Below are 26,719 nucleotides of genomic sequence, written 5' to 3' on the forward strand. Positions count from 1 at the left end.
CTGACATCCCTTTGACCAGAGGACCGCGTTCATGCACAGAGAGGAGTGGAAGGGCATGTGAACTAAAGAAAACGCTGCGGTCCAGGCGGTTGCTCTCCATTAGCCAGCAGAGCTCCTTCTCTGCCAGCTCTGTGGCCATACGCTGCCTCCAGCGCTGCCTCCAGTGCTGCCCGCTTTGGCAAGCCTCTCCTGGTTCTCGTGTGTGCTTCGTGTTGTTTTCGGGAGTGGCGTTTTAATGCTCGTCATCGTTTCCTTGAACTTCTGGAGTTTCATCAAGCCACCTCTGGGAATTTGGGAGGGTGGGTGTCCTCTAAAGAATACTATTTATAATACAAGGCAGCCTCTGCTCCAGTCATTTGTGGCAACATGGCTGCTGAGGAGGTAAGAATTGTCTTTCGCTTGTCCAGCTGGTCTGTGGACGGGGCAGCTGGTGAAATAGCTTGGGCACAGCCAGAAGTAATACAGGGTAATACAGGGGCACGCAGAGGACTGGGGCAGATGGGATTAGGCAGTCAGGAATGCTTTTCTTGAGAGTGGAAATGCTGTTGCATGGAAGACTTGGAGACTTTACAAGTTAGTTTCTGTTAGAGCTGGAGGGTGACAGCACAACTTTTCAGGATCCTTCAAGACAGAAAAAAAAAAAAAGCCTGTGGGTCTCCTGGAATTTTTCACTTTGATGAAATTGATTTTGGTTCGTTCTGAATGTGAATTCACCAATTAGCAATGTAGAATAAAGTATCTGTAGAATGACATTTTGGTGGCCTCCCTCTCTCCCCCTTTCTTAATGACTAACTCCCTTTAAAAGGACCTAGAGATTTGGAAACAGTGCAGTACAGGTATCTGTTATCAACCTGAGGAATAAGGTATTTGCAAGAGGAGATGATGGCAAGAAAGGTGCTCTGGAGTTTAAAAACTTATTTTAAAGTAAAAAAGGGAGTCACAGTTTTTCGTTGCTTCCACACAAGAAAATGGTTTAGGCATACAAGGTTTTCTTTTCCATTTAAGTGTTTTAAATACAGCTTTTCAGAAACAGAAAAGGCAAAACTCAAAATACAAAGCAGCCCACTTGACAGTTGCATGTAGGAAGCCCATATCCAGTCAATTTTTTCAAGGGGTTTATGGTGGTGTCAGTGTGACCCTTTTATTTTTTTCTTGCAGAAAAAGATTTACAAGTACAAGAAGGTGCTCAGTAACCCCAGCCGCTGGGAGGTGGTGCTGAAGGAGATCAGGACACTGGTTGACATGGCGCTGACGTCTCCGCTTCAGGATGACTCTATCCACCAAGCACCACTGGAGATTGTCTCAAAACTGCTCTCGGAGGTATGAGCTCAGCAGTGCTCCTGCAAGACGCTGTCACATTTAGACGAGGGACAAGCAGTTAAAAATTTGTGGGTGGGTTTTGTTTTAACTTGGGCTGTCAGAATTCTGCCTTTGAGTCTGCTCGTGACTTCTGCTGACTTGAGTGGAATTTGTGCTTGCTGGGGAGAAGGAGAATTTGACCCGTGTTAGGTAGATTTCCAGAAACAAAACAAAACAAAACACATTTCTCTTGACACTTTTTTTTGCCTATGTGGTAAATTTATTATAGGTCTGATTCATGTCTTGTTTCAAGTCAGTGGTAAAACCCCTCTTGACTTTGTTTCTATGACCAATAATTCTTGTAACAGTATGTATATACCAATAAATTCATTGTGCAGCTGTTTTATTATTACCAGTTCTGTCAAAGAAAAATATTTTTCTTCTTCAGAGGTATTTATCCTCCTTTTATAGCATCTATTTCAAGTAGTTAGCTTTTCATGGACAGGAAATGTAATGCCAAGCAGGTTTTTCATGTCTTAGTTCTGATGTGCAAAGTTCTGCGATAAGCAAAAAAGTTGTTAGCTGTTTTACTTGCAATAGGCAAAGAGCTCAGCAACTCGCAACTTTTTAACCTCTGAATGGATCATGCTGCTGAGAAAGACAAAAGCAAACTTCTACATAGGTGGTAGCATAGGTGACTTCCAGTAGATTTACTGGCTTTTACTGGTTCCATGTTTGAAGAAGGAATTTCAGGAAAACTGCAGCAGTTAGTTTACTACCAACAAATGGTATACAAGACCATAACAATCCTTTTACTAATTTTTGTAGAAGCGTGCAGCCTGTCTTAAGAAAACATTTTTAAGAAATGCATTGCTACCTTTAATTTTCCAACTGATTGAGACTTTCTCTGGCATCTTGGTGTTTGTATGCTCAGATTTCATGGCTGGAGTGGCTTGAGTCTGAAGGTGCTGAGGGAGAAATGGAAGCTTGCACAACCCCTCAACAGCAGATAGTATACCACCTTCTTTAAGAGAATGATTTTAATTTGATGAATTTTATTCTGGAAATAAGCAATTGCAGTCTTGAGCCTTTCAGTTGTGTCTGGTGGTAGCTAAGAGGACTGTGTATGCTGATGTGCCAACTCAGAGTACTCTTTGCTTATTCATTTCTTCTATTCAACTCTTTCAGAACAACAACTTAACCACTCAAGACCACGAGAGCATTATTGTGGTGAGTATCTTTCTGTCAAAATCTGAAGACAAATCTGTTCTGTTTGATAACACTTTTGTTAATGCATGCCTCTGCCCCAGTGAAGTAAGGCAAGTATAAAAGCATTTCCACCAATGCTGGTGAACTTAGGCAGAATCAAACCCATTTGTTCTACTGGTTTTTGTGTGGTTTTGTCATTCCTATCTTCTTGTTTCACAGATGAGTAACAATAAAGTTTCCTCATCAACTTTTATGAAACAGCACAGCATGTTGAGGGTTATTCATGTCCCAAAATGGCCTCCTTACTAGGCTACACAGTGCAATGTTCATATCTATATATGTGCTTTAAATAGTCAAAAAACATCGTTTCCAGATGTGCCCAATAAACCCTTCAGCTTAGTAGTTTCCTGAGGTCTAATGCTGCCATATACAGAATGTCCTCATTGCTGATGGTATGTGAGCAAGTGATTGTTTTTGTAAGTGTGGATATGTGTATGTGTCACTGCTGTTTAACCCCCTGCTTACTTGATTTGTAAAAATATCCTCTTCCACTTTTTTCTGTAGGTTGCATTTTTTTAGACATAGAAATAATTGAATCAAATGGCAGCCCTCTTCCTTGTGCAACAAAATATAAAATCTCAACAATTTATCAGAGAGGTGAAAGTTGGTTCCCCATCACCGTAATTTAATTTCAGTCACTTTCCAGGAGATTTTCTCAGTAATCTAATCTAGCCCCTCACCACCACCTGGTCGTATCACGTCTCTATGACTCTTTCTGCAAAATGACAGGGTGGCACGTAGCTGCCAGTAGGTGTGAATTGTGTTTTAGCTGCTGCTTAAGATACCATTTTAGCTGGAATTTCAGATAAATTTCTGAAGTGGCATTTACTTTTCTTTGGCATCTGCTGTAGCTTTTTCATTTTGGTCTCGTGCCAAGGGTAGTTCAGGCTCCCAGTTAGAACTGGTGGTTTTGGAGGAAGGATTTTTTAATAAAAGATGTAAAGTGACCTCTCTGTGAGCAGGGAAATTGGACCAAGTGGCCTCCAAGGGTCCTTTCAGCCTACATTATTCATCAGTTCTGGGTGATGGCTTCTTCAGTTCAAGTCCTGCCCTTCTGTAGGTTGTGCCCAAACCATTAAGGAGATGGCAGTTTCTGGGCATTCAGAGCTCACTGCCGTTATACAGCAAACCTGGTTATTCTTAGGAAGTATTGCTAATACTGTGTATTTATGTAGTATCTTAAAAGTACACAGTGATTTGCTGTGCAGTTGGAACCAGCTTTCCTTCTCTAGTTGGTGCTGAACAGATCAATTTTACAACTGATCCCTTCCTGGTAAGAAAGGGGAAGCACATGTTGCCGTAACTGGGCAATGCAAGACAGCAAGTTTCTGCTTTTAACCACAGCGCACATGGGAAAACACAGGGTGCTTTTGTGCTGTCACTCTTCCGCGCTGACCGTACAGGCAGAGCCGTGACCCACTTGACAGTGTCTGCTATGGTTGTTCCTTATGTTCAGAGAGGACTGGGCTGAAACAATAAAGCTCATTTTTCATAGGCTGACAACCAGCTGGTTACACCTCTGATGCCGTGATCCTCTGATGGTTACCATACAGGTATAAACACTTGGTGGTTTTGCAGTACATGGCTCCTGTGGGAAACACAAGGTCCTGTAGCAAACACTCCGAAAGATGGATTCAAGGAAGATCTCGGGCTCAGGTGTTGAATGGGTAGCAAGGATGGTCTAGTCTCACTGAATAGTGTCGCATTCTCTATCAGTCCGCTTTGGTGGACCACTGCCAGAGGAAGAGTGAACAGTTGCAGAAGGATGGCACATGATCATGAACAGAAACTTCATGAATGTTATGCGTAATCGAAACAGATCTTTGCAGATGTGCTTGGGTTTCATGGTTAAAATTCACCTTAATCTTGACCTGTTTGTGTGTGAAAGTAGCTATGGAAAAACACACTCACTGCAAAAAGACTTGCCGGGGCTGAAAATCTTCAGGAGACAAGAGGGAGGGCAAAACCCAAAGCAAGCTGCCTTAGTAAAACTCCAGGTGCCACCCAGATAAAATATCTGGTGTTCAGTTGCTTAATACAAAATGTCCTAGCTGTGGTGTTTAGAGTCTTACTTTGAAATGGGTACTGGGAATCCCTTTAGCACAAGACTGGAAAAGCCTGAAGGCACCATCACCTAGAGAGGATACATTATTCTAGTACCATTTTCCCATTTACAAAGGGAGTAACAACAACATAAGTTCATTACACCCTCAGCGGCAGGTGTGACCTCTAATATATTTACTGAGCATAAAAGCACATTGGTTTGTGTAGCTAGAAAGAAGGAATGGTTCTCAAAGGATCTCAACTTTCACAAAGTTAGATGCTTGATTTTGGTGAATAGAGTCCTCCAAGGTAAGAACAGTGCTGTGTTGCTTTTAGTGAGTTATTTCTCACACAAGGAGCACGAACTCTTTCATAAAGGATGTGTGTGTGTGGTGTTTTTTGTGGGGTTTGGTTTTTTGTTTTGTTTGGTTGCTTGGTGGTTTGTGTTTTGTTTTGTTTTTTTTTCTTTTAGGGAGATGTTATAACTGAAACAGTGAGCCAGATTCATCCCTGCTGTATTACATCCTAAAACAATTGGTCTGCTCCTGTTCTCGTTTAAACCATTATAAAAATTGTACTCCTTTGCTGTGTTTTATGTGTTTACACTGATGTAGTTAAAAGCAACATTTTCCAGAGGATTCATAGCAAAGGTGTGCTTGAGCTTACATGTAAAATTAACACACAGTCTACCTCTAGTTTCTCAATTGATGCTCTTGTCCTTTTTTCTTAAAGTGAGCTTTTTTTTTTCCGAGAAGAATATTTCCCTGCAAAATGTTTACTCCAGTTGCAGTCCTCTAATTAAATTTTTCTCTCTCTCTCTTTTTTTCTTTTTTTTTTTAAGGCAATTGCACCTTTGCTGGAAAACAACCATCCTCCTCCTGACCTCTGTGAATTCTTCTGCAAGGTATCAGAACCGCTTTCCTTTCTGAAATCTGGTAGTTGTTTGAGTGTAGTTCTTTGAGGGGGTTATTTTTTTTCTTTAATGCCTTACCTTGTGCCCAAATTGATTTCAGTTTTTGGTCAACAACCAATGATACTGGAATAGTTACCAGCACCATTATGATAAATAGATCCATATCCTTAGTACATCAGACTGCGTAGTCCTGATACTCTGGGAGAGTTAAAATCTTCAGCCTCCCAACACCTCAGCCTGGGTACAAGAGATGTCCTACTGCATGTTCTTTTTAGCTAATGCAAACATCATTGAAGTCACTGTGTTCGGATGAGTTGGTAATGTGATGCACAACTCAGCCCTAATGGTATTATGTCATTGGGTAATGGCAATGAGAACATCATAAGGACACATCCTCTTCTCTGGTAGATCCATGCTTGTGCTGCATTTTGCATCCTTTCCGTAAACTTCTGAGTGCTTTGGATTGCAGAGCTTCTGGATTTAAAAAGTACTACTTTTCCTCTAGGCTTGTTTGTGTTTCAGTTTCAAGTCTGCTTAAATTTGCTTACTGGTGACTGGGTGTATATTTGACAAACATTCTGGATGCTTATAATTCCTATCCATAGTTATTCATCAGCGGCTTCTTCCTACAGAAATTAAGTCAAGTTTCAGAAAATCCTCTGACTTTTGCATTTTTAATAAGCCAGTCTTAGGGTCATGTTTAGCCTTGGGGTCAAGCTTTTAGTCCTGGATATTTTTGCCTTTGGTGTCCATCAGAGGTGAGCACCTAATTATCTTTAAATGTATGAGATGGGCTGTGTATAGTTGCAGGAAGGGAAATGGGCTATAGACTTCTCATAACTGAAATGGACACGGCTAATGAGAAGACTAATATATCTTCAAAACTGACCCTGCCTTGAGCAGAGGATTGGAGCAGATGACCTCTAAAGGTCCTTCCCAACCTAAATTACTCTGACTGATACATCATGATTGTATGTTTTAGCCTGTGATGGGAGACTGGCTTGTTGGTACCCTCCAACAAGTTTTTAGCCTGGATCCCAAGGAAAGGAGCTTTGTGCCATTACACTGCCTGTGTCTACATATCTTTTTGTCTCCAGCCCCTTTACTTTGAAAACTGTTGGCTAATTTCAACCAAATTTGACAAAAAGGGGGAGAAGTCCCAAAAATACTACATTCCAGTGAGTTTTATGAAGAGTAGGCAGTAGAGAAGGGAACTCGTGTAGTTCATGAGCTCCCATGGTAATCTTCTGTTAGATGCCAGTGAATCTATAGGAGAAAGGAGTGCTGCGAGTACCCTAATCGCAGAAAAGATTCATTTAGCCCTTGGATCTTATTAATTTTGGGGTAATCCATGCGTGGGGTGTGAAGCCAGAGGAGACCCGTCGTCATAATTTCTCACAGAATCCCAGTACAAACGACTTGTTGCTTGTTACAGCACTGCCGAGAGCGCCCGCGGTCCATGGTTGTGATAGAAGTGTTCACACCAGTGGTACAGAGGATTCTCAAACACAACATGGTGAGTGCACATGTTATGGGAACTTGGTCGCTTTGGAGAAGTTTTGCTGTGATACCTTTTGTAATTAGCAGCTGCCCGATTGCCTGTAATGGACAAAGCACTGTGATACCTAAATCTAGCCCCCCAGATGGTGAATGCTGCACATAATTCTGTGTTGCTTTATAAATGCAGAACTAATAAGCATTCAATGGGACTTTCAAAAGCGTCTAAGCAAAGCCATGATTTCAGGAATGTGTCTTTTGGCAGCAGTGCCAGCGTATGCAGCTCCAGCTCTCTCCCACCTGGCTCTTGGCTTCTCATTTACTCCCTGCATGCCATCCTTGTAGTTATAATGGTTTAAAATCAATTAAATAACAAATAAATCAGAATAGGGACTTTGATTTTGAGCTGACGTCCTCCTCATTTTTTCTTTAAGATGACACCCCCAGCTCTCTAGATTTCCGTTTTTTCTTAGACTCATGTCCAATGGCTTCTTACCTGGGTTTCCTGAATTTCCTTATGCTTTTCTGCCATTCTTCTTCCTTCTCATTCCAGGAAAGGTTTACTGCATCATTTTGATTGTTCTCTCCCAGGCTTTCTCTCTTCTCTTTGCTGATTACTTCCTTGCTAGTGATGGAAATAAATACTAGCAGACTGCCCTGCCAGCTTCGCTCTCTCCTCTGCCCTGAATACAGCCCTCCCCTGCTGCCCCAAACTCTGAAGATATTCTTACATGATCTGTATTCCTTTCCTGAGAGAGGTCTGGGGGTTTACCAGCCCTCCATCTTTTGTGGCATATTAAGTTTCCTGACATGGTTTTTAATTAACAGAAAGAAATTTTACTTCACAATGCTGTGACAAAGAGTAACAAATAAACTAAAATACTTAAGGCAGTTGACTCCTCTGTGATCTCAAAGATGGGTCTCATACCTCTGTAACTACACAATCGACTTCTTTTCGCTAACTGATATAATTTTAGAGACCATCCGCTGTCCTGCTGTGTATAGCATGAACCCAGTAGAAAACAGTTCATATTTCTTATTTTTACAACAGTATTTTTATTTAACTCCTTGAGTTTACAGAACTAGGTAGAAAGCCCAAGATGGCGAAAAGGTCATATTCCTGGCTCTGTGCCTGCACTCCGCAGACATGTAAACATTTTTGAATATTCTGTAGTGTTCAATGAAATATTTGGTAAATGTTATTCTTGGATTCCGGACTGATTTTTTTAAAGCATCCAGAGCTCTTGAGGGGTCTCAAATGAAATCTAAATGCATAGTGTAATGCTTGTATTTGGTTAGCTTCAGAGAATTGGGTATATTTACCATACTTAACATTTGCAGATTGAAAATCAACATGTCTGTACCGCAGTGTGTAGTCAGAGAATTTACGGTGTCATATATTAATTGGAGTGGATTTGGGCACTTTACTGCTCTCCAGGGACTTCTGTACTGAATAGTCTTTCAGAGAATGTGTGTGTGTGCATGCAAATAAAGTTATCCTTTAGGCGGACAGTGTTGTTGGTAGTAAACTTCATAACCTTAGGAGGCCCCATGCAATTCAGTGTGCTTAGAGCAGGAGACCGAACTGCCTTTTCCCACCTTTGCTGCTAATTTGCTCTGTGATCTTTGCTAAGTTCATGACAAGTTTTGTTCCACAGTTTCCCCACCTATAAAATGGCGAAACTGTGCTTCATTTATCTATCACTTTGAAATCTTAAAAGAATAAGGATAGCTTTTTGTCTTGCTGATACTACTGGTTACGTGCAGGACTGGGGACTATTGTATGCTGACTTGTTCGGGGAGTGCTCAGCAACCTCTCACTACCTTTGGATTTCAGCTGTTTGTAGGCTCAGACCAAATGTTTGTATATAAGCATTATTGTTGAATTTTTGGGGGAGCAAACAATATTGACAGTGTGTATTGTTCTGTACCTCCGATGGTGACGAGGCATCATATTATATTTAGTGAGGTATTTAGTTTTATATGCAATGACATCCTCTTTATGATCTCTCAGACTTTCATTCTAACTTCAGTTAGGACACCTACACAGGTTGACAAATTTCACAAACAGATTGTAACTGCCAAAGCTGTCTTGCAAGGAGCATTCATGAAATTAAATGGCACCAAATGATACCCAAAGCACGGTCTCATGCCCTTGGACCAGGTGTATTTGCACCTGCCAGAAGGAGTTGTTAGAAGTTTAATGACTTTACTTGTAATACCAACTCTGGAGTCGCCCACCGTCCCTATGCTGGGTGAAGTTACGAGGTAGCCATTCAGTACTAGCAAAGAGTGACGCTTAGATGTGAAGGAGACATTGTTCTGCCTAGGCTTGTATTCACATTTTTGGTAGTTTTCTCTAGCTGTAAAGCCTGTGAGATATTAATATAGGTTGTACTATAGAAGTGTCTGAAACCAAAATAAGTAACAGAAGGTTTCAGTGCTTTGGGAGTCTATCTTCCCTTTTACAGACCACCAGTTCGTTACCACTTGTGGCATTTCTTTACAATTTCAGTTGCCATTTATTTTTTCAGGATGACTCTTCTTCCACAGGCAGCTGCTTGAGGGATGACTGGGAGGGTTGGTTTGTCCTCTGTGGGCCTTGTTCACAGTTTGGAAATTTAGCTTTGTAGTTCTGTGACACCTGTGTAATAAGGTTTTATCTGTGTAAATGTGAAGAAATGTGCTGTGAAATAAACTCACCAGACAGCAGGTTTCACTCTTTTCACGTCTAAAAATAGCAGGTGATGTGAGGAGATGCAGGATTTCAGTTAGCAGGTGCCTTTCCGACTGCAGGATTTGAAGAAAGTGACTGCTGAGCTCACCTGTCAAATTCACATTGTAGCTGGAGTAAAATCCCTGGAGAAAGAACTGATCTCGGGTTTTATACCTGATCACTTATTGATTGCACGTCAAAAAAGCTTTTCTCTAAAACCAGAATACTGTCAAACATGGCAGTAAAAACTTATTTTTGAGTTGCATTTCTAAAACTGTGGTTATGAATGGAAGCAAAAATGCAAAACAACAAAAAATGCATTTAAAAATAATGGTATAAAGTGAAGTGTACTATAGAACTGTAAATGCATGTAGGATTCTTCCCCCCTGCCCCTCATTAAACACGTCTTTTTTTCAAGGTGGCTATGGGGGAAAGAGGAGAATTGGAAAGCATGTCGTTAGTAGTGGGAAGAAAATTACTTCAACATGCAGTGATACTGTGCTCTTGAAGCTGTCAGCATAAACAACAAAGTGAATTTGGTTGTGTTTGAATTGATCTCTTCTGAAAACCCACAGTTTCAACGTACATTGCAGGCATGTTTCACCATCTTCACCGAGTCTCTCCTTTTTGGACAGGATTTTGGGAAGTGCCCTCGGTTGCGGCTGTTTACTCAGGAGTATATTCTGGCTTTGAATGAGCTGAATGCTGGAATGGAGGTGGTGAAGAAGTTTATTCATAGGTTGGTTACATTTAATTTATGGCGTATTTCCAGTCCCGTGGACATGCTTCTCTGTGTTACTTCTACCAGCCCTGCTCATCTCTTTACTGGCTGTTAAGAGTAGCGAGTCGGTTTTTGGTACTGGCAAACAGCAAATAAATTGGAAGAGTCCATGAGGCAATGTTGCTGAAGTCTCTTTTTTTCTTTATAAAAACCACCCTAATTCTGAAGTATGGCTGGGGCTTTCTGCCTGGTTACATGCTGGAAGCAAATGGACTTGGCTGTGTTTACATTCTTCTTGTACATTTAGACTCAGAGCCTCTACAGAGAGATTCCCGTTAACTTAAGACCACATAATGCTCAGTCACGTGTGAGATTTTGGGGGGACTGTAGAGATACCACATCAAATAAACTGATCATGCCGCTTAGCCTTGTTCATAGATAGTGCCATTGGGTAGGGATTTACAGGGTTAAAGTAAGTCTCTGTTATGGCCCTTCTGAAGACTCCCTAAGGCTGTCTATCCATTCTGGCACCCTGTTCTGTCTGATTGTTTTTGCTCATAGACATGTTCCTCACAATGACGTCATCTCGGTTTTTGTTTTTCAGCATGCATGGTCCAACTGGACAATGCCCCCATCCCAGGGTCCTGCCAAATCTTGTAGCTGTCTGCTTAGCGGCCATTTATTCATGTTATGAGGAATTTATCAACAGGTCAGTATGAAATTGCAAGCTGACTGCGTGTTACTCACTTCCAAACCCATGGCATCTGTAAACAAGATTGGTGTGAGCATGGGTGTGGGTATGTGAGAGTGTGTCTTCGTTCTCACTCTGCTCACTGCTGGTGTGACATGTGGGAGTGTTCTGGTCAATCCCATGCGTGTTTTTGTAGATATGTGGTTATATTTATTACACTCTGTATGCTTGAACACCTGAAAGATGCTGAATGTTCTTTCACTTGTATTCACTGTGGCGTGTTTTGGGGCAGCGAGCATGGCGATCTGTTGTCGCCCATCTTTGGCTACCATGCTTGAAAATGGGGGCAGCGCTGGTGATGCAAGGAGCTTGGCAGTTCCCAGTACAGAAGTACTGCAAGCTGCAGTAACTTCCAGGATGAAGCTCAACATCCAGCTGCATGCTGGTCTTGCCCACTGTTGAGGTATTCCTCTAAGGCAGACTGCAGCCATAACCAGGCTTTGTAGGCCAGCAGAAGATGAGAGTGCTCCACAAGAGTCTGGGAGTTAAGCACTACCCAGAGCACTGTCCATTTTGCTCCCGTTCTGGCACACCAAGTGTACGTTACACCTAAAGGAAAGGGGAAGGTGAGATCTTGAAGCCGTTGTGTGTCAATCCCTGTGTATCTACAGCTCTGAACCTGAGCTGGTTTCACAATGCTGTCTCCATTACTGTGGAAAATTTGATTCCTGACTTGTCACAAAATAGATGCCGCATTTCTTGACGCACAAGCCAGTTTCCAGTAGACACTGAGGGTTCCCCTCTGTTGTGTTCCCTGTTTGTTTATGTGTATCTGACTTTCCTCATGGCGGAGCACGGACGGGGGCTGCTTAGCGTCCAACAAAAATTCCAGACGTGAGGGCTGCAGACAAATGTCTGGGCATGTACTGTAGCCAGATACATACTTGGACTTGGATTCTGTTACAGCTTTGCACAACTTGGATGGGAAAGTTCACCTTTGTACTACACTGGCATGTCAATTAGAGTAATGAAAAGCTCAAATCTTTGTCAGATAGGGGCTGTAGAACAGTCCTGTTGGACCCTTTTAATGTTTTTAATTGATTTCAGTAATCTGATTACACAGAAGAAAGCAAATCTGGTGGGCTGGGATGAAATGTGGTGGGAAACTGCAAAAGATCTTGGCTTCTCAGTGTTGCGCTCTCTTTCCTGCTCTCTGTGGGTATGTCTGTCTATTGAAATTATTCGTTTATTTTTAAAATTCAGTCGAGACAATTCGCCAAGCCTGAAGGAAATTCGGAATGGCTGCCAGCAGCAGTGTGACCGAAAGCCTAATCTCCCGCTCCGCCTTCTCCACACAAGTCCTGACCTGGTCTCTCAAGAGGCCACCTTGACTGAATCCCGTCTCAAACCAGTTATTGTCACTTCAAATGAGATCCACGTGGAAGTGGAGCGCAACAACACAGCTAATCAGAAGATGACAGCCAACGTTGGCAACGACAGTGAGCCTAACCTGATTGACTGCTTGATGGTCAGTCCTACCTGCAGCACCATGAGCATTGAGCTGAGTGCCCAGGCAGACAGGATCCTTGGCTGTTACGTTGAAATACTCAAGATGCTGTGAGTAACTATTTTGAACAACTTTTTGAACAATGTCATCTTAATAATGGGGAACTTTTCCCACAGGCGTGTCATCTTCATCATCTGTGGCCAGCAAGCACATAGTTATAAATCTAACTCCGGTTCTGGAAAGTCCAGTCTTTGAAAGAGACATCTGGCACTGCCACTAAGTTCTAAAAATAGCATTAGGAAGATGAAAACGGAAAGCTTATTTGTACAGTGAGCCTCAGACATATTACAGAAGACAGGATGTTGTTGCCAGTGGTTTCTGTTTTGTTCTTGCCCACCAAAAAAAAAAATATTAAAAAATCTCCATTTGTCTCCTCTAGAGCTCTTGGGATTGCCCAAGACAGAGCTAGAAAGGACAGGTCTGTGCTAGGCTCAGTGCCTGTGCAGTGATAGGCAGTGCTGCTCCCCTGGCTTCAGCAGGAGTTGGATGAGGTCAGTGTCTTTCACTTAGGTGTTGTCCCTTCACATGCTTGTTGTTGTTGAAGTTTTGTGACTTGTTAAGATTTACTTACGTTAGAGTGGAGCCTCTATTTGTCAACCGGTTGCTTTGGTACCACAGGCCTGTATTAGTGAACGAATACTCAAATGGGCTTTACAAAATAATGGCTCTGTGGTTTCCTGGGAGGCAAAACTTCAGAATATCTTCAAGAAGAATATAAAATAAACAGTTCTTCAGGAAAAGCTTGTTTTTCTCCTGGATAAATAAATAAAAAGGAGTAACACAAAAGGCAGGCTGCAGCATGGAAGCTTGTAATAGAAGTGCAGTAAAACAACCCAAAATAACTTTGTTGACTTTGACAGCCAGCTCTGCTACTGAGCTGCAGTATGTCTTTGCACAAACTGTTATATTTCTACATTAGTTATTTTTAAACAATGTAAGGCTTAATGAAGTAACAGTTGAGGTTTTTAGAATACAAGACACTATGGGTGAAATTTGGACTCTGCTGTAAACCATGAGCATGTGGCTACACTGAAGTAGTCAAATCCAAATCTGGGTGTATGCTCTTGAGGAATTAAATGAAATCCAACTGCCATGATGGAGGATTTTGTGAAAGTTTTGTCCCACATTTTCATTTTTTTCAAAATACTTAGTACCGATTTTCAACATAATTTTTCCACTCGCTGCAGAGCTGGCTTGCAAATACATACATAAGCATGCATTCAGAACTGGAGACAGGACAGGTGAATCCAAGATACTGTTCCCATTAGATTCTTGAGCAAGAAGTTGCTGAACGCTGATTTTATTTTCCTTCCCCCTGGCCTAGCCTCTTCTGCCTTTAAAAATACTTGCATTAAAAAGCACAGCATCTGACTTTGCTTCATCTGGTGGCTTCTAAGTCTTCGCGCAGCCAGGTGCTGCACTAAACATGTCGTGTATTTATTCCTGTCCCCTTGACTCTACATGTTTTCCATAAACACTATGAACTCTCTCAGTCCTGATGCTGGCTTGATGCTGACTCACTAAGCATTGACGGTTTTGGTTTCATCATGCAGCTGACACACACGTATAAACAAATGTACGAATGGGCATGTTCTTCCTCAACAGTCTCTCCACATTTTACACATTTGATATGCTAAGTCTCAATTCCCATATAATTTCCAACACAAAGAGCTCTTCACTCCAAACTTTAAAATAACGTCTTTTTTTGATTTGTTTTCTGTCTTTTTAAAAATCAAGCTCTTCAGTAGCAACAGTGAAAACGGCTGTAGGTGTGGAGCAGCTTTGTGCCCTTTTTCAGCTTGTACAGTGGTAATTCTGCAGGGTAAAACCCACAGGATGTGTGTAGTGAAGGACCAATGATATTACAAAATTGATGCAAGTCTTCTCAGATTGCCTTGCCAGAGTCCACACCCTGCTTGAGAAATCACAACCTATGAGAATATAGGACTGTTCTAAGGCAGAGCCATGGTTGACGTATATATTGCAGCTTCACTGATCTGAGTTCCCTTCCGTTCCTGTTCATCCCTTGGGTTTTTTTGGACCTGAAAGCATTAATGGAGAAATGAGTTCTGCTCCCGATTCTGCCACTGGCTTACTAGGAGGTTTTAGATAGGTGCTTCTTTTTGTGCCTCGGTTTCCTTATCCGTAAAACGTAGGTAAAGATTTTGAATGTTGTTTTTTTGAACTCTGAAAGCAGTGTTGGAAAATCATTGTAGAAGGGCTAGTAGTTATTGACAAGTAGTTATTGACAAAAATGTGATATAATGCTGTTGTGATGCTGATTCCTGGCATGCTCAAACTCTTCTTGAAGAAAGGCTTTCTGATGCACCAAATACTATGACTGTACTTTGAAAAAAATGAGAATATGAAGAAAGAGAGTTGAAGAACATGCCAGTAGGAAGAAAACATTAATTATAAACCAACTGCTATCCAGGAGCTGAGCTCTCAGCGGGCAGTCACTGAAATAATTTTTATTAGTAACAGTGGTAAGCCAAACATAAATAAGTTGTTTAGCATTGTTCTTTTAGGTGTCTGACTCAATATCATCATCAAAACAAAAGAGTCACCAACAATGATATCTTTTTTACATAATTAACTTAGGGCAGCAGGGAGGTAATTTATTTAGGCAGATTTTAATTATTGAAAGTCTAGCAAATAAGAATTCTTAACAGTATCTTCAGCAGAGGACATTTTATTGTTCACCTAACTCCTATACAATAGTTACTTTTTTGGGGGGTAAAAAAGCAATTTAATATTGATAAAAATGTAACAGCAATCATTTAATAATCACTGTAATACCTCACTTTTTGCACAGAAGGCTAAATATGCAGATTAGAAATTTCATCTGTGTGGCTGTTATAGCACCAAGAACATCTTTGACCCTTTTTGTAATGCAGTTGAGTAACAGAACACAACTGTTGCATACTACAGGAAAACAGAAAATCATGGTTTTAAAGATGTTGGCAGATGACCCAAAGTCTAGGCAGATTTTAAAGGAGACACAGTCTCTAGTAGAACATGGTATTTTTATCCTGCATCAAAAGTGGATCAAACTTCTGTGTCAATATTCTCTAACACATTCTGGACTCTTGATAGTGTTATTGATGCCAGTCAGTGCCTCCTGAATGCTATGAGTCTTAAACTGGTGCGTAGAAAATGCACTAAATTAATTGAAATCTTTCTGTTCATCGTATTGAATTAGAGGCTCTGAGAGCTGCTTAGCTTTGTCCAGCTCCTTCTTACATGTTAATGTTTCCATGCATTAGAGAATTTCATGTACAGCCAAACTTGTGCTTGAACAGCACAACTGTGGTTAGAAGAATTTGCAGTAAAAGGGGCCGTGTGTCCTCTTCCTTGGACTGGATAACTTCAAAGTCTGTGCGTCACCTGAGGGACCCCACTGATTCCCCTGGCAACACCAGGGAGAAAACTTAAACTGTGCCTGTAGTGACGATGGAAGAATCAAGTAGTTGCTCCCTGTATCTTTATTATCCGCTAAAAACAGAGGACTTCGGGCTTGCAGTCTCTTGGTGGTGAGACTGACAGCTTTCCAAATGCAAGTGCCCACTGGAGCTTCCCCTGCCTTCTCTGCATTCCCCAATAGGTCAGTGGCATGCTCCGAATATCCCAAGTGGATTCTCTTATGTCATGTTTATCAGGGTTGCCCTGGGCTGCTAATATGTTTTGGATTGTTTGTGCCGCACATGACATATGGGCAGGTTTTCGTTTTGGTGAAAGGTGATCCCAGGGAAGGAAAATGTATTCTGTTGGCAGGCCAGCAGCGACGATGGCCCCAAGGCAAAGTCTCTGCGGTCGGGGATTATTTAATTATTATGGTTGGCCAACGTTCTGGCCAGTCCCCTAAACAAGGTTGCTGGGTAAGTAAAGCCGTGTGCGGTAGCAGGTGACTGCTCTGGCAGCCTTCACCCGCTTGGCACCCTGACCTCCAGCCTAGCACACGCTTCCCAGGAATCCATGCATCGGGCTGCAGGTTGCCTGCTGTGCTACTCACCTAAAATGGCAAATCTTGGAAAAATCAGAGCCAGCGAGTACCTCAGGGAGTCTTTCTCCCCCTCTGCTTTTATGAGGCCAGTCCTGGGATTTAAGCTGTGTGATGAGTGTGAGCATTCAGCTCAGCACCCTTTGAAGAGCTCCAAAGCGAGTTTGTCACAGGCGCTCTCCTGAGTTCTCCCTGTGGCTCTGTGCTCCCTCCTCCTCCTGGCATGGCCTCTTTGTCTGGCTCATTGCAGTGGTTGTTAACTGGAGCCAGAGCTAATCTATCTCCCTTTCTTTCCCTGCTTCAAACACTTCTGTCTTGTGTTAGAGCTTTGAATGGATCAAAAAAAAAAAAAAAAAAAAAAGCAACTGTCTGAAATGAAAGAAGAGTGCAGATGAGATGAGCACAGACAGAAGGAAAATGTTTTTGAAAAGGGAATAGGTGGGAGGAAGAGAAACACTGTAGGCTTTTAATAAGTAGTTTAGTTTTATTCTTGTGCCGTGTTTGTTTCATGTTTCTTAGCTCAGATTGAAGGGATTACAGGCTGTGTAGATTTTGTGTTCAGGTCCCACTCGTGACCAAACTACATATTTCATAGGAGGCAGTTTTCTTTCTTCTCCTCCTAGGAAAACAGGCTATGGTTTATTTTCACTGCCCTCTCACAGACCTGCTCTGCAAATGGATGCCATACATAACTCCCAGCTTCAAGAAAAGTCAGAGTGTGATACTGTCCAATTCTGTCTGCAGTGTTTCACTTGGTCTTAGTCTATTACAAAGCAGCTTTTTTCTTCCTCTTGCAATTTCCTTTGAAGATCAGCCATGAGAAATTGATTGGTTCCCATTATTACTAATCACAGCTCTCTGGATTGCTCAAGGAGGAATTTTAGTGGTGTAATACTTAACCTGACGTGTCACGGGAACTAAGTCTCCAAGTGGGTCTCAGCATTTAAGCTTCTGTTAGGGGAAAGATTTGTAGGTGCTGTATCTCATGTGATGTGAAACGCCTTTAACACCTTTGAATTCCTGACTCAGCCTTTTGACTTTTGGGTCTCTCCTGCTCAAAAATCTGCTCTTCAAGTTGTTTGCATGTAGCAACAAAAATGTGTAATTTTTAGAGTAAAATCAGCTACCAGCTTAGTAGGAATTTCCAAAGCGTATGTATACTAACACAAAAAGCCAGACTGCTCATTAGACTTGTCAGTTCTTTGAGGACCCCAGTGCCAGCACTGAGGTCTGTGCATGAGCTCTCCAGGGCCAGCGTTCAGGCTGCACCCAGAGGCCGCTTGCGAGAAGTGGGGCTGTGACGTGGAGGATGAATTGAGGCTTGGGCACAGCAATGACCCCATGAGGACAACGCAGTACTGACTGCTTCTGGGGGTGTAACGGTAACAGGAGGAGCACACAACATCGTGAGCACAGAGGTGGATGTTTGAGTGGAAGTATGGTGCCAGCTCAGAGTCAGACTACTTCTTGTGGTCTGGACGATGTTCTTACACCTAACAAATGTAGTGAAACCCAGGCTGTGTGAACCAGAGACCTCTAGCACTTCTCATGGCTGCAGCTATAAATGTGTTGAGTTGTTTGTCTCCTACAGAGACCTGGTAGGTAAACAAGAGACTTTCAGATGAATCTGAACACAGGTCAGAGTTCTGTGTTGCTGACCCATTCAATTTGTCTGTAGGTCAGAAACAACAAATAGTCTTGTAGAGAGCCTTAATTAATCAAAGCTTTGTTAAAAGAACCCAGAGAGCTCGTCTTAGATGTGCTGTGTCAGAGGTTTCTGTGACTTATTTCAGTTTATATGACAAGCCCCGTCCTCAGGTAATTCACGATGCTCACTTTACACAGACAAAGTGGAAAAACAACCCCTTGCAATGACATCCTGCTTCATGCCTTGCTGTTTTGAGGCACTAAACAAAGTGTCTAGGCAGGTAAGGGTTTTTCTGTCTCTGGGAAGAACCTTGTGAATGGGCGATCACAAAGTGGTCTATCTGTGATGGACTCACACTCGCTTTGGGTTACTGTAACATCCCTTATCTCAGAGTTGCTCCTAATTTAGACAAGAGAACAGAATTTTTGATGAAGGGGAAAATTAGGTTCAGTGGCTTCTACCACAACTGGCATGGGCATGAGGGGTTTTTTTGGATTACTGTAGCTTCATGTGCGCTATGCTTCGTGCCTCGAATGCTAAAGATAACAAGAGGAAAATAAAGAAGTTGCATTTATTAGGGGACATCGCCAAGACTCTCAAATGTTGCTTGTTTGGTGTTTTGAAGAGAACCAGTACTGAGATTTTTGCCTGGCCAGTGCCACCTCAGTTGCTGAACTGCCTGTGTTTGAGCCCCAGCCTTCTTTGTATCTAAGAGCTTTTGTGGTTGTTTTAACTGCAGGTGAGGGAGGAGACGTCTCCTTGAACTCAGCTCAATGTTGTCGTTCTTGTCCTCTTGCTAGAGGGATTTCAGGAAATGACTGGAAAGTATGTGCTGGGATTATCTGGTAATGCACGCATGAAAAGGACAGGACTAACCACTGAAATTGCCCACTAAAATTATGGGCATTTAGTTTTGTGCTAGATTGTGACTGGCGTGGGAAAGAAAAGTGTCTGTATGAACTTGGGACTTTTGCACAGCAGTATGGAAGAGCAGCTACCAACCCATCCCCACAGTGCTTTTGTAGGGCGTTCATCTGTTTTTCAGTATGTTAAGCTACTATCAGATCACAGTTGTTCTTGTGGATTGGTCATGTGCAGGAGATGTAACCTGAACTCATACTACTGTTGGGCAAGTGATAGCTGCCACCTTGGTTGGTTTTTACACCGCGATTGTCCCTTCAATTAAAATTTCTCTCTGTGTCTCTTCTTAAGAATACCCTGCTCATGCACGTGAGTTTTCTTTGTGTCCATAAACATGCCTTTGTGGACTGTCCTACATCATGTGTATTATTAGTTTATGGAAATCTGGTTTACGTGGTTCAAAAAATGGATAGGACTTTTGGAAATGCATCCATCTTAAATTTCTCTGGGCTAGAACCTTCTCTTTGCGAAAAAATGCATTATTTTGGAACGCTTCGTGCCTGTGTTGTCTGTTTCTAATGCTATGAGTAGATGCTGTCCATTTGAGAACATTACACTTCGTTCCTTCAACACTAAACTTCTGTGCCAAGTTTGCAGTAAGCTGCAGCCAATAATCTGGCTTTTAAAACTGAAATCCAAAGGGTAACAGCAGTAAGGGGAGACAGTAGGCTCTTCTACATTGTCTTCTACAGACATCCCAAGGTGTTTTACCCCATATGAGATTTACTACCTTTATTTCTGTGTGTACTCATTGGTATTAATTGGAGTGAGAGTGGCCTAGCAGGCAGTGCCAGGATCTGGGCTTTGACTGGTGCGTTCCGTGCCCCATTTTGGTGCTGACTTGCCAGATTCTCTTATCTTCTGTGTTCTTCATTCATCTTACAATGATCGTAAGCTTTGTGCAGTGCATTGGTACAGCAGTTAATTAGTGCTAACTAACCACTAAATGTTTGAGATCATTTGAAGGAGGGGGGGCAGCATGCAAATTGCCATTCCTCCGTGAGAAGCCATCCCAGCGCTCGAGCAGCTGGCAGTTTGCAGGTGGATTGAGATGATACGCTGCCAGATTAGTTCACACTGACCAGTGCATGCTGTGCAGCAAAACGTTCTCTTTATCCTCGTTCACATGAGCGTCCCGTTATGGATGGCTCCTCATAGAAGGACAGTTCTGTGCATTGACAGCAGAGATGAAAGCAGAGTCCATCAGCTGGGAGCCGTGGTGCTAACAGAACAGAGAGGAGACACTTCTTATTAGGTCCAGTGGCCTGAGCTCTCTGCTCTGATGGTCATCATTGGTCCTCTTTCACTCTTAATAATTTTGGCGGTGCTTCCTTCTCTAGTCTCTCGCCTCTTAAGCTAAAGATTTGTTTAAATTGACCGGTGCCTTTGTGCCAAAGTCAAAAATGGACTAGGGGGTCTGTCTTTGTTTTTACAAATGGTCTTATGACTTATAGCAAAAAAAAAAAAACCCAAACCAATTAAATGCAGAGCAGAGCCGTAAATAGCAATGGCCTGGTAATTGCTGTACCAACTTAGATGAAAGTATTACTTAGTGATTAAATGTCAACAGGTTTCATAAACAGCAAATGTCTTTAAGTTGACATAAAGAAGGCCTCTCTGGAGGTCATTGTAAATACCAGATTTATTGTGCCTCAGTGGAGAATGTGCTGAAAATGGAAAGGGAAATGTCACCGTAGATCTTTAGAGTGTCGCAGTGAAACAGAAGGGTTGTTGGTGCCTGCAGTAAAAACCATATTTAATGCTTGGTAACCTATTAATAATATGTTCATTTTTCAGGTCAGACTATGATGACTGGCGACCAGCTCTGGCCAGCTTGCTTCAACCTATCCCATTTCCCAAGGAGTAAGTTTGCACTGTCCTAGCATTTACTGGGTTATTCTTGATACTGTTGTTTTATGGTGAAATATAATGTCAAGTAAAAACTGATGGTAACAGGAGTTTGGGGCCTCTAGTATTGATTTAGAATCTAGGTTGATTTTGGCTGATGCAGAGGAAGTGTGAAGACTTCCCCATCTTGGTCTTCCTTCCCCATTTCTCTAAGATAATCCTGAAGAGACAAGTGGTTAACTAGAGACGGGAAAGGAAGGAAAGCTGGTGAGGAGGAGAGCAAAGTGAGAGATTTAGTGGAGGAGGATGCTTTACTGGCGTCACAGAGACTCGTATTATTTGTATTTTACATTAAATGAAGAAGCTACCCTACGGATCAGCCAAGCTCCCTCGGAAACCTATTAATGAACCATAGCGTTTATAAAATGCAGACCTCCATGGACAAGCATTACAACCTGTAATTGTACAATTTGCTAGCTTATCACATCCTCTAATGACCTGATGTCTTGAATCAGAGAGGTCTAATCCTTCGTGCCAGGTTACCTGGACTACAGCAAGAGCTTGGAGATAGGCAACAGAGACATCATTTACCTAAGTCAAACACGAGTCCTGGGGGACCTGTAAACTGTACTGTGATGCAAGGCACTTCACAGAATGACCATTAATTGCTTTACTGATGTATGATGTTAATTAGTTGTGACCATACCTTAATTGCATTGCAATTAAAGAATTCACCTGGCTCTTGGAGGTAGCCAAAAGTCTGTTTGTAATTGTGTAGCTGTGTTGTAAGTCTTTTACTTACTGTCTTCTGACCCAAAGCTCCCACTGCTGTTAGTCAGAGCCTTGTCTAAGACGAGACCCAGGAAAAGCTACAAGATCTGTTCCAAGTGATTTCCCCCCCCTCCCTTCATTTTTTTTCCCCCCAGATTAATGAAGGAGACTTTACCTGATCTTTTTTGGAAAGATTATTCTTTTTGTCTTGTGTGCTGCAGTTGCTTAGAAAATCCTTTTATTATCTGGAAAGAACTGAAAAGTGGTTGGTCGGGTATTGGGGGTTTGTTTTCCTCCCTCCCTTCTCCCAAATCCTCATACTCTTCTGTTTTCTGTTTTAAATTTCAGGGCTCTTGCACATGAGAAATTCACGAAGTAAGTTTGTGGAGCTTGTTTGTTTTATTGAAGAGGGTAATTACTTAAAATACTTGTACTAGTCAATAATAGCAATGATGCATTATTCAGCATTGTGTTTCTAATGTTTTTCATCTGTGAGGGGCTGTAAGCATGTTCTGTTAGCAATAAAAATATGTAGTTTTCTTTGTAATTTACTGTGACAGGAGGAGCCCAAGGACTAAAGACGCTGGATGCTGATTTACAAACAAGTTTGTCACTGTACATGTCTGAAAGCTTTTCTAGGCTATTATGAGTAAACACTGTCCTTGGTAATCACTTTTAGACCTCGTGTTTCCTTCCTGTGGAAGCAGTTCAACTTGTTTCTCTCTAAACTGCATGAATATGTATCATTTAAAGTGTAATCCAGGAGAAATGTGACACTTGTGTGAATACTGCAACCAGCAACTGCTTATTCCTGTCCTTTTAACTGTTTTTTTCAGGGAGCTGAAATACGTGATTCAGAGATTTGCAGAAGACCCGAGGCAAGAAGTGAGTTTGTTGCCAGTTTACACAGAGTATTAATTGGAGGGATTGCAAGTGTACTTGTTCAGAAGATCTCACCTTAAGTAATTTGTTTCAGAACATGGTGTGGTTTTGCTGTGCTTAAGTCTCTTAGGGAGTAATAGCCTCTCAGAGCATGCAGTCTTAGTGTGAACGGTTTCTTGCCTTGTGTATGAACATGTGTTGGGACCTCCTTGACTGGCGTCAGTTGATGCCCTTGCTCCTCAGTAAACTGCAACCAGCAAGGCTTTCCCACTCTGTGGAATCTCTGAGAGCTTTTCCATCTTCTGTACAAAAAAAAGGAAGCAAAATCCATGGATCCATACGGCTTACAAAGTAACGGGTTTTATTTATCTGTGTTTCAGTTTCATTGTGTGCAAATGACCATAATTCTCATCAATTAGCAGGAGAAAGGGGGTGGGAGGTGTCTTACTGGAATGAGTGCATAGCTGCAGCCTCACGGTGGCTGACTGCTTCATAACTGTACATGTAGTTTGTGCAACATCATCAGCTCTGGCTGAGTCAGAGGGAACGTCTCATCTGCATTAATTTTTGGTGTTGGCATAAGGGAAAGAAAGCTCCCTGTGAGTGAGGAGGCTGTGTCATCATCAGCATTGCCCAGAACTCCTGGTTTTCATGCTTTTCACTTTTGTGAGCAGTAGTCATCCTTGTCGGATAAGAGACCTTCTTGTCTTAGAATGGCACCGGGATTTTGTCTGCCCCTAGTGTTACATGCCCCAAAGCAAGAGCGTGGACTTTACCTCCTCCCTTCCTCCCCTCAAAAACTGAAATAGAACATCTGTCTTTTGTTTCTTCAAGGCAGGAGAGGGCGGGGGGTGTGTAGGTTTAATTGTGACCGCTCTGTTAAACTGTGGCACTAGATGCAGTGATCTCTACAGTGGGCCAAATTTAGACTAATGGTTGCTCACTGGTGCCACTTCTGCTCTGCAACTTCTGTCTTGCATATCCCTGTTGAATTTTCCTTGTGGACTTCCTTCACCCTGACTCTGGTCAAACTTTCTTACAGCAGGAGTAATAAGAATTTTTAATGAGTGGAATGAGCAAGCCATCAGCCACTGCGTTGGTGTGCAGATCACATTAGAAGTATAGACACACATGCTGGGAGGATGGGGGGAAATGGCAGAAGCTCAGAAATTTGAGGGGGTTTTTTGTTTGGTTTTGGTGGTGTTTTTTTTTTTTTTGCAAGTGAAGGGAGCTGTTCTAGATCAGAGCCATTTTGTGTTTGATATGTGTAAAGGGAATGAAAAAGGCCATGAAATTAGCAATGGTATAGCTTCCGTCCTTGTTTATACTGAAGAAATGGATTCTGTGAGTGGAGACTTGCCTGCAGCTCTGTAGATTGGGAGATTAACCATGAAATTTCCAGCAGTCCCTGGTTTTGCGGTTACTTCTTTTGGCCGAGTGTGGGAAATGCTGGTGATTATTGGCAGGAGCTGTAACCTTCCCAATGTCTTCACTTTTTGGCAGGTCCACTCATGTTTGCTGAGTGTGCGGGCTGGCAAAGATGGCTGGTTCCAGCTCTACAGCCCTGGAGGAGTGGCATGTGATGATGATGGAGAGCTGTTTGCCAGTATGGTACGTGTCTGCAATAATGTGAGTTTAGTAATGTCTTTGCAGTAAGTAGCTAATGCATAGTTGGCAGTAACAAGATTTACTTGCTTTTGTCAAGTAATTATCAAAGTCACGGTTCTGTAAACCACAAGCATTCACCAGGAGATCTAAATCTTTATATCACCAAATCCATTGAACTCCCTTGCAGTCGCAGTTTGGTTAACATGTTAGCTTTCTGGTTTTGAACTCCGGTGTGTTTTTTCACTGGTAGCGTAATGCACAAAACCATGCAGGTATATGTGTGTACCTGGGTAGGTATGTATTTTTGTATTTACAAATATGTGTGTTTGTGTGTCTGTATGAAAAAACTCTCAGAGAATATGGAATACTGGGAGACAGACTGTTCTGCATATCCACACCTATAGCTGTCATTTATAGGCTACTCTGGAATTTAAAGACAACAGTAACGTTGAATTAATCAAAGGATGGATAGACAGATAGATAGATGTAAAATGTGTTAGCAGTTTCTCTGCACAATTACATTGTTGTGGGGATCTATAGTTAGAAACCAGCATTCCATTTCCTGCAGTTATTCTTTTGTAACTCTCGGAAGGACTAGGCAGAAAATAGCAGGTTTTAATCACTGATGCTGGCACTGTCTTCCCGTGCAACCTGGCTCAAGTCACGTGGGTCTCGCTGTGTATTAATTCTTCATATAGCAAGGAAGATGGAAGTGGTATTAGTTCCTTTCCCTAGTAAGGGGAAGAACATGTGTAGAAGCTCACTGTTGGGTATACAGTGAAGTGACTTTCAGGGGAATCTACACTTTGTATATCTCCCACATGCTGAACACTTTGGGACATAAAGAACATGCATGTCTGTCTATGCTCCTAACTGAAATTCAGATGGATTGGAATCCTTTGAAACAGATAATGGACAAAGACTATTCACAAAAGGTTTCATCCCTCTTCTCCGATTCTATGTCTTTTATGTTTGAAAAGAAAATTTCTTCAGAGCTACATCATTTCTCCTGAGAGCTTTTGTGGTCCAAGATATATTTATGAGCATCAGGAGATGGATGGTGTGCATGAGAAAGCACAATGCTAACACACATTAATAGGCAGTACTCTGTGCCCTTTGCGAGGATGTTGATAAATACTTAAAGAGCTGCTAACGACTAACCATAAAGTTTGGAAAACATCCTGTTCCGAGATGGACCTTACATTAGTGGTAGCATCAGTATTTTCAGTTGCTCACGAAAACCTCCAAAGAAGCTTAATGATAACTGCATGAAATTAAATCCTTTATGGCTGGAAGCTTACTGTTTTTAAAGGTTACCTGAGCTGGTGGATACTTAAGAAAAAAAAGATTTCGTATTTTTCTAAAGGCCTTGTTGGTAATGAAGCCACGAGGAAGAAGAATTGCATGGTAGCACATGATCCGCGTAGAATTGACCCCAACATGGCATGGTTGCAATGTTTTCAGCAGTATTGAACCTAGTCCAGGCAATACCATGAACCAGGGGGACCACAGAACTTATTTACAAGCTTGTTGTAGAGTAGTGCTGATGTTGAGTCTGCATAATGAAGCTCTTACTGCCCATTGGAAACTACAAATTCTCACACAGAGCTCTGCCAGCAAGCTGGTAAATCAGCCGTCTGGGCCATAAAATCAGACTTTCAGCTAGGAACCTGAAATTCTCTGCAGCTAGTATCTAGGGTTTTTAAATGGGAAAGAATATTGCCAGCCTCTTTTGTGAGAAGAGACTCTTAACATTGGATTTGTACAAGTGGCTTTGCATTTCTGCCATAGGTGTTACTATGTGATATCATCCTATGCTTTCTGGAGCTAGGAGGGAGTCTGCAGGACACTTGTCAGCTAGTGGCTCAAAGAGGTCTTGCTCAGGCGATGTTCTCAGCATTTCTCTCCTTTCAGGGAAAACTGAGCAAAAGGGAAATCAAGACGATGACCCAAGAGCATAAAAGCACATGAAGTCATCTCGTGACTTAGGACTGCAGGATTTTCTTAAGTCACTCCTTCCTTTCCCAGTCAGCTCCTGTCTGTTTATTCTGAATAGGTGATTTTGCCCATCACCACCCCTTAACCAAGGCTAGAGTTCAGCCAGCAGATTGCCAGCACCAGTGCCTTTTACCTAGACACCCAGCCCACACAACCCTTCCTCACCAGCTGGCGTTGCCAGAGAAACTGATCTGCAAACAGATGCAAAAGCAAAATCTCCTGTGGTTCCCCTGGGGCTGGGTTCATCGTGTTACTAGGGATGGGGGCAATTGCACAGCTGCTCTGGTGTTTCCTGGGGAGCCTGTATCAGGCCTCTGGGCTGTCAGC

At 42.2% G+C, this 26,719-nt stretch overlaps 1 protein-coding gene across 3 annotated transcripts in view; it reads left to right on the forward strand.

Moving 5' to 3' along the window:
- The window catches only part of CMIP (c-Maf inducing protein), a 136,512-nt gene that overhangs the window by 99,669 nt on the left and 10,124 nt on the right, over nucleotides 1-26,719 (forward strand). Inside the window, exons 4-14 of one of the 3 annotated variants that reach the window (XM_086468955.1) lie at nucleotides 1,159-1,320; nucleotides 2,488-2,529; nucleotides 5,453-5,515; nucleotides 6,960-7,040; nucleotides 10,331-10,476; nucleotides 11,063-11,167; nucleotides 12,413-12,766; nucleotides 21,083-21,148; nucleotides 22,253-22,279; nucleotides 22,741-22,789; nucleotides 24,290-24,397. In XM_086468955.1, coding sequence (XP_086325081.1) covers nucleotides 1,159-1,320; nucleotides 2,488-2,529; nucleotides 5,453-5,515; nucleotides 6,960-7,040; nucleotides 10,331-10,476; nucleotides 11,063-11,167; nucleotides 12,413-12,766; nucleotides 21,083-21,148; nucleotides 22,253-22,279; nucleotides 22,741-22,789; nucleotides 24,290-24,397 — 1,203 coding nt within the window. Of the gene's footprint in view, nucleotides 1-1,158; nucleotides 1,321-2,487; nucleotides 2,530-5,452; nucleotides 5,516-6,959; nucleotides 7,041-10,330; nucleotides 10,477-11,062; nucleotides 11,168-12,412; nucleotides 12,767-21,082; nucleotides 21,149-22,252; nucleotides 22,280-22,740; nucleotides 22,790-24,289; nucleotides 24,416-26,719 lie in introns of all 3 variants that reach the window. The other 2 variants (XM_086468958.1, XM_086468957.1) reach the window with 2 other exon arrangements.

The sequence above is a fragment of the Leptosomus discolor genome, chromosome 8 (genome assembly GCF_034619465.1).
Source record: "Leptosomus discolor isolate bLepDis1 chromosome 8, bLepDis1.hap2, whole genome shotgun sequence".
In the NCBI taxonomy this organism is placed as follows: Eukaryota; Metazoa; Chordata; class Aves; order Leptosomiformes; family Leptosomidae; genus Leptosomus; species Leptosomus discolor.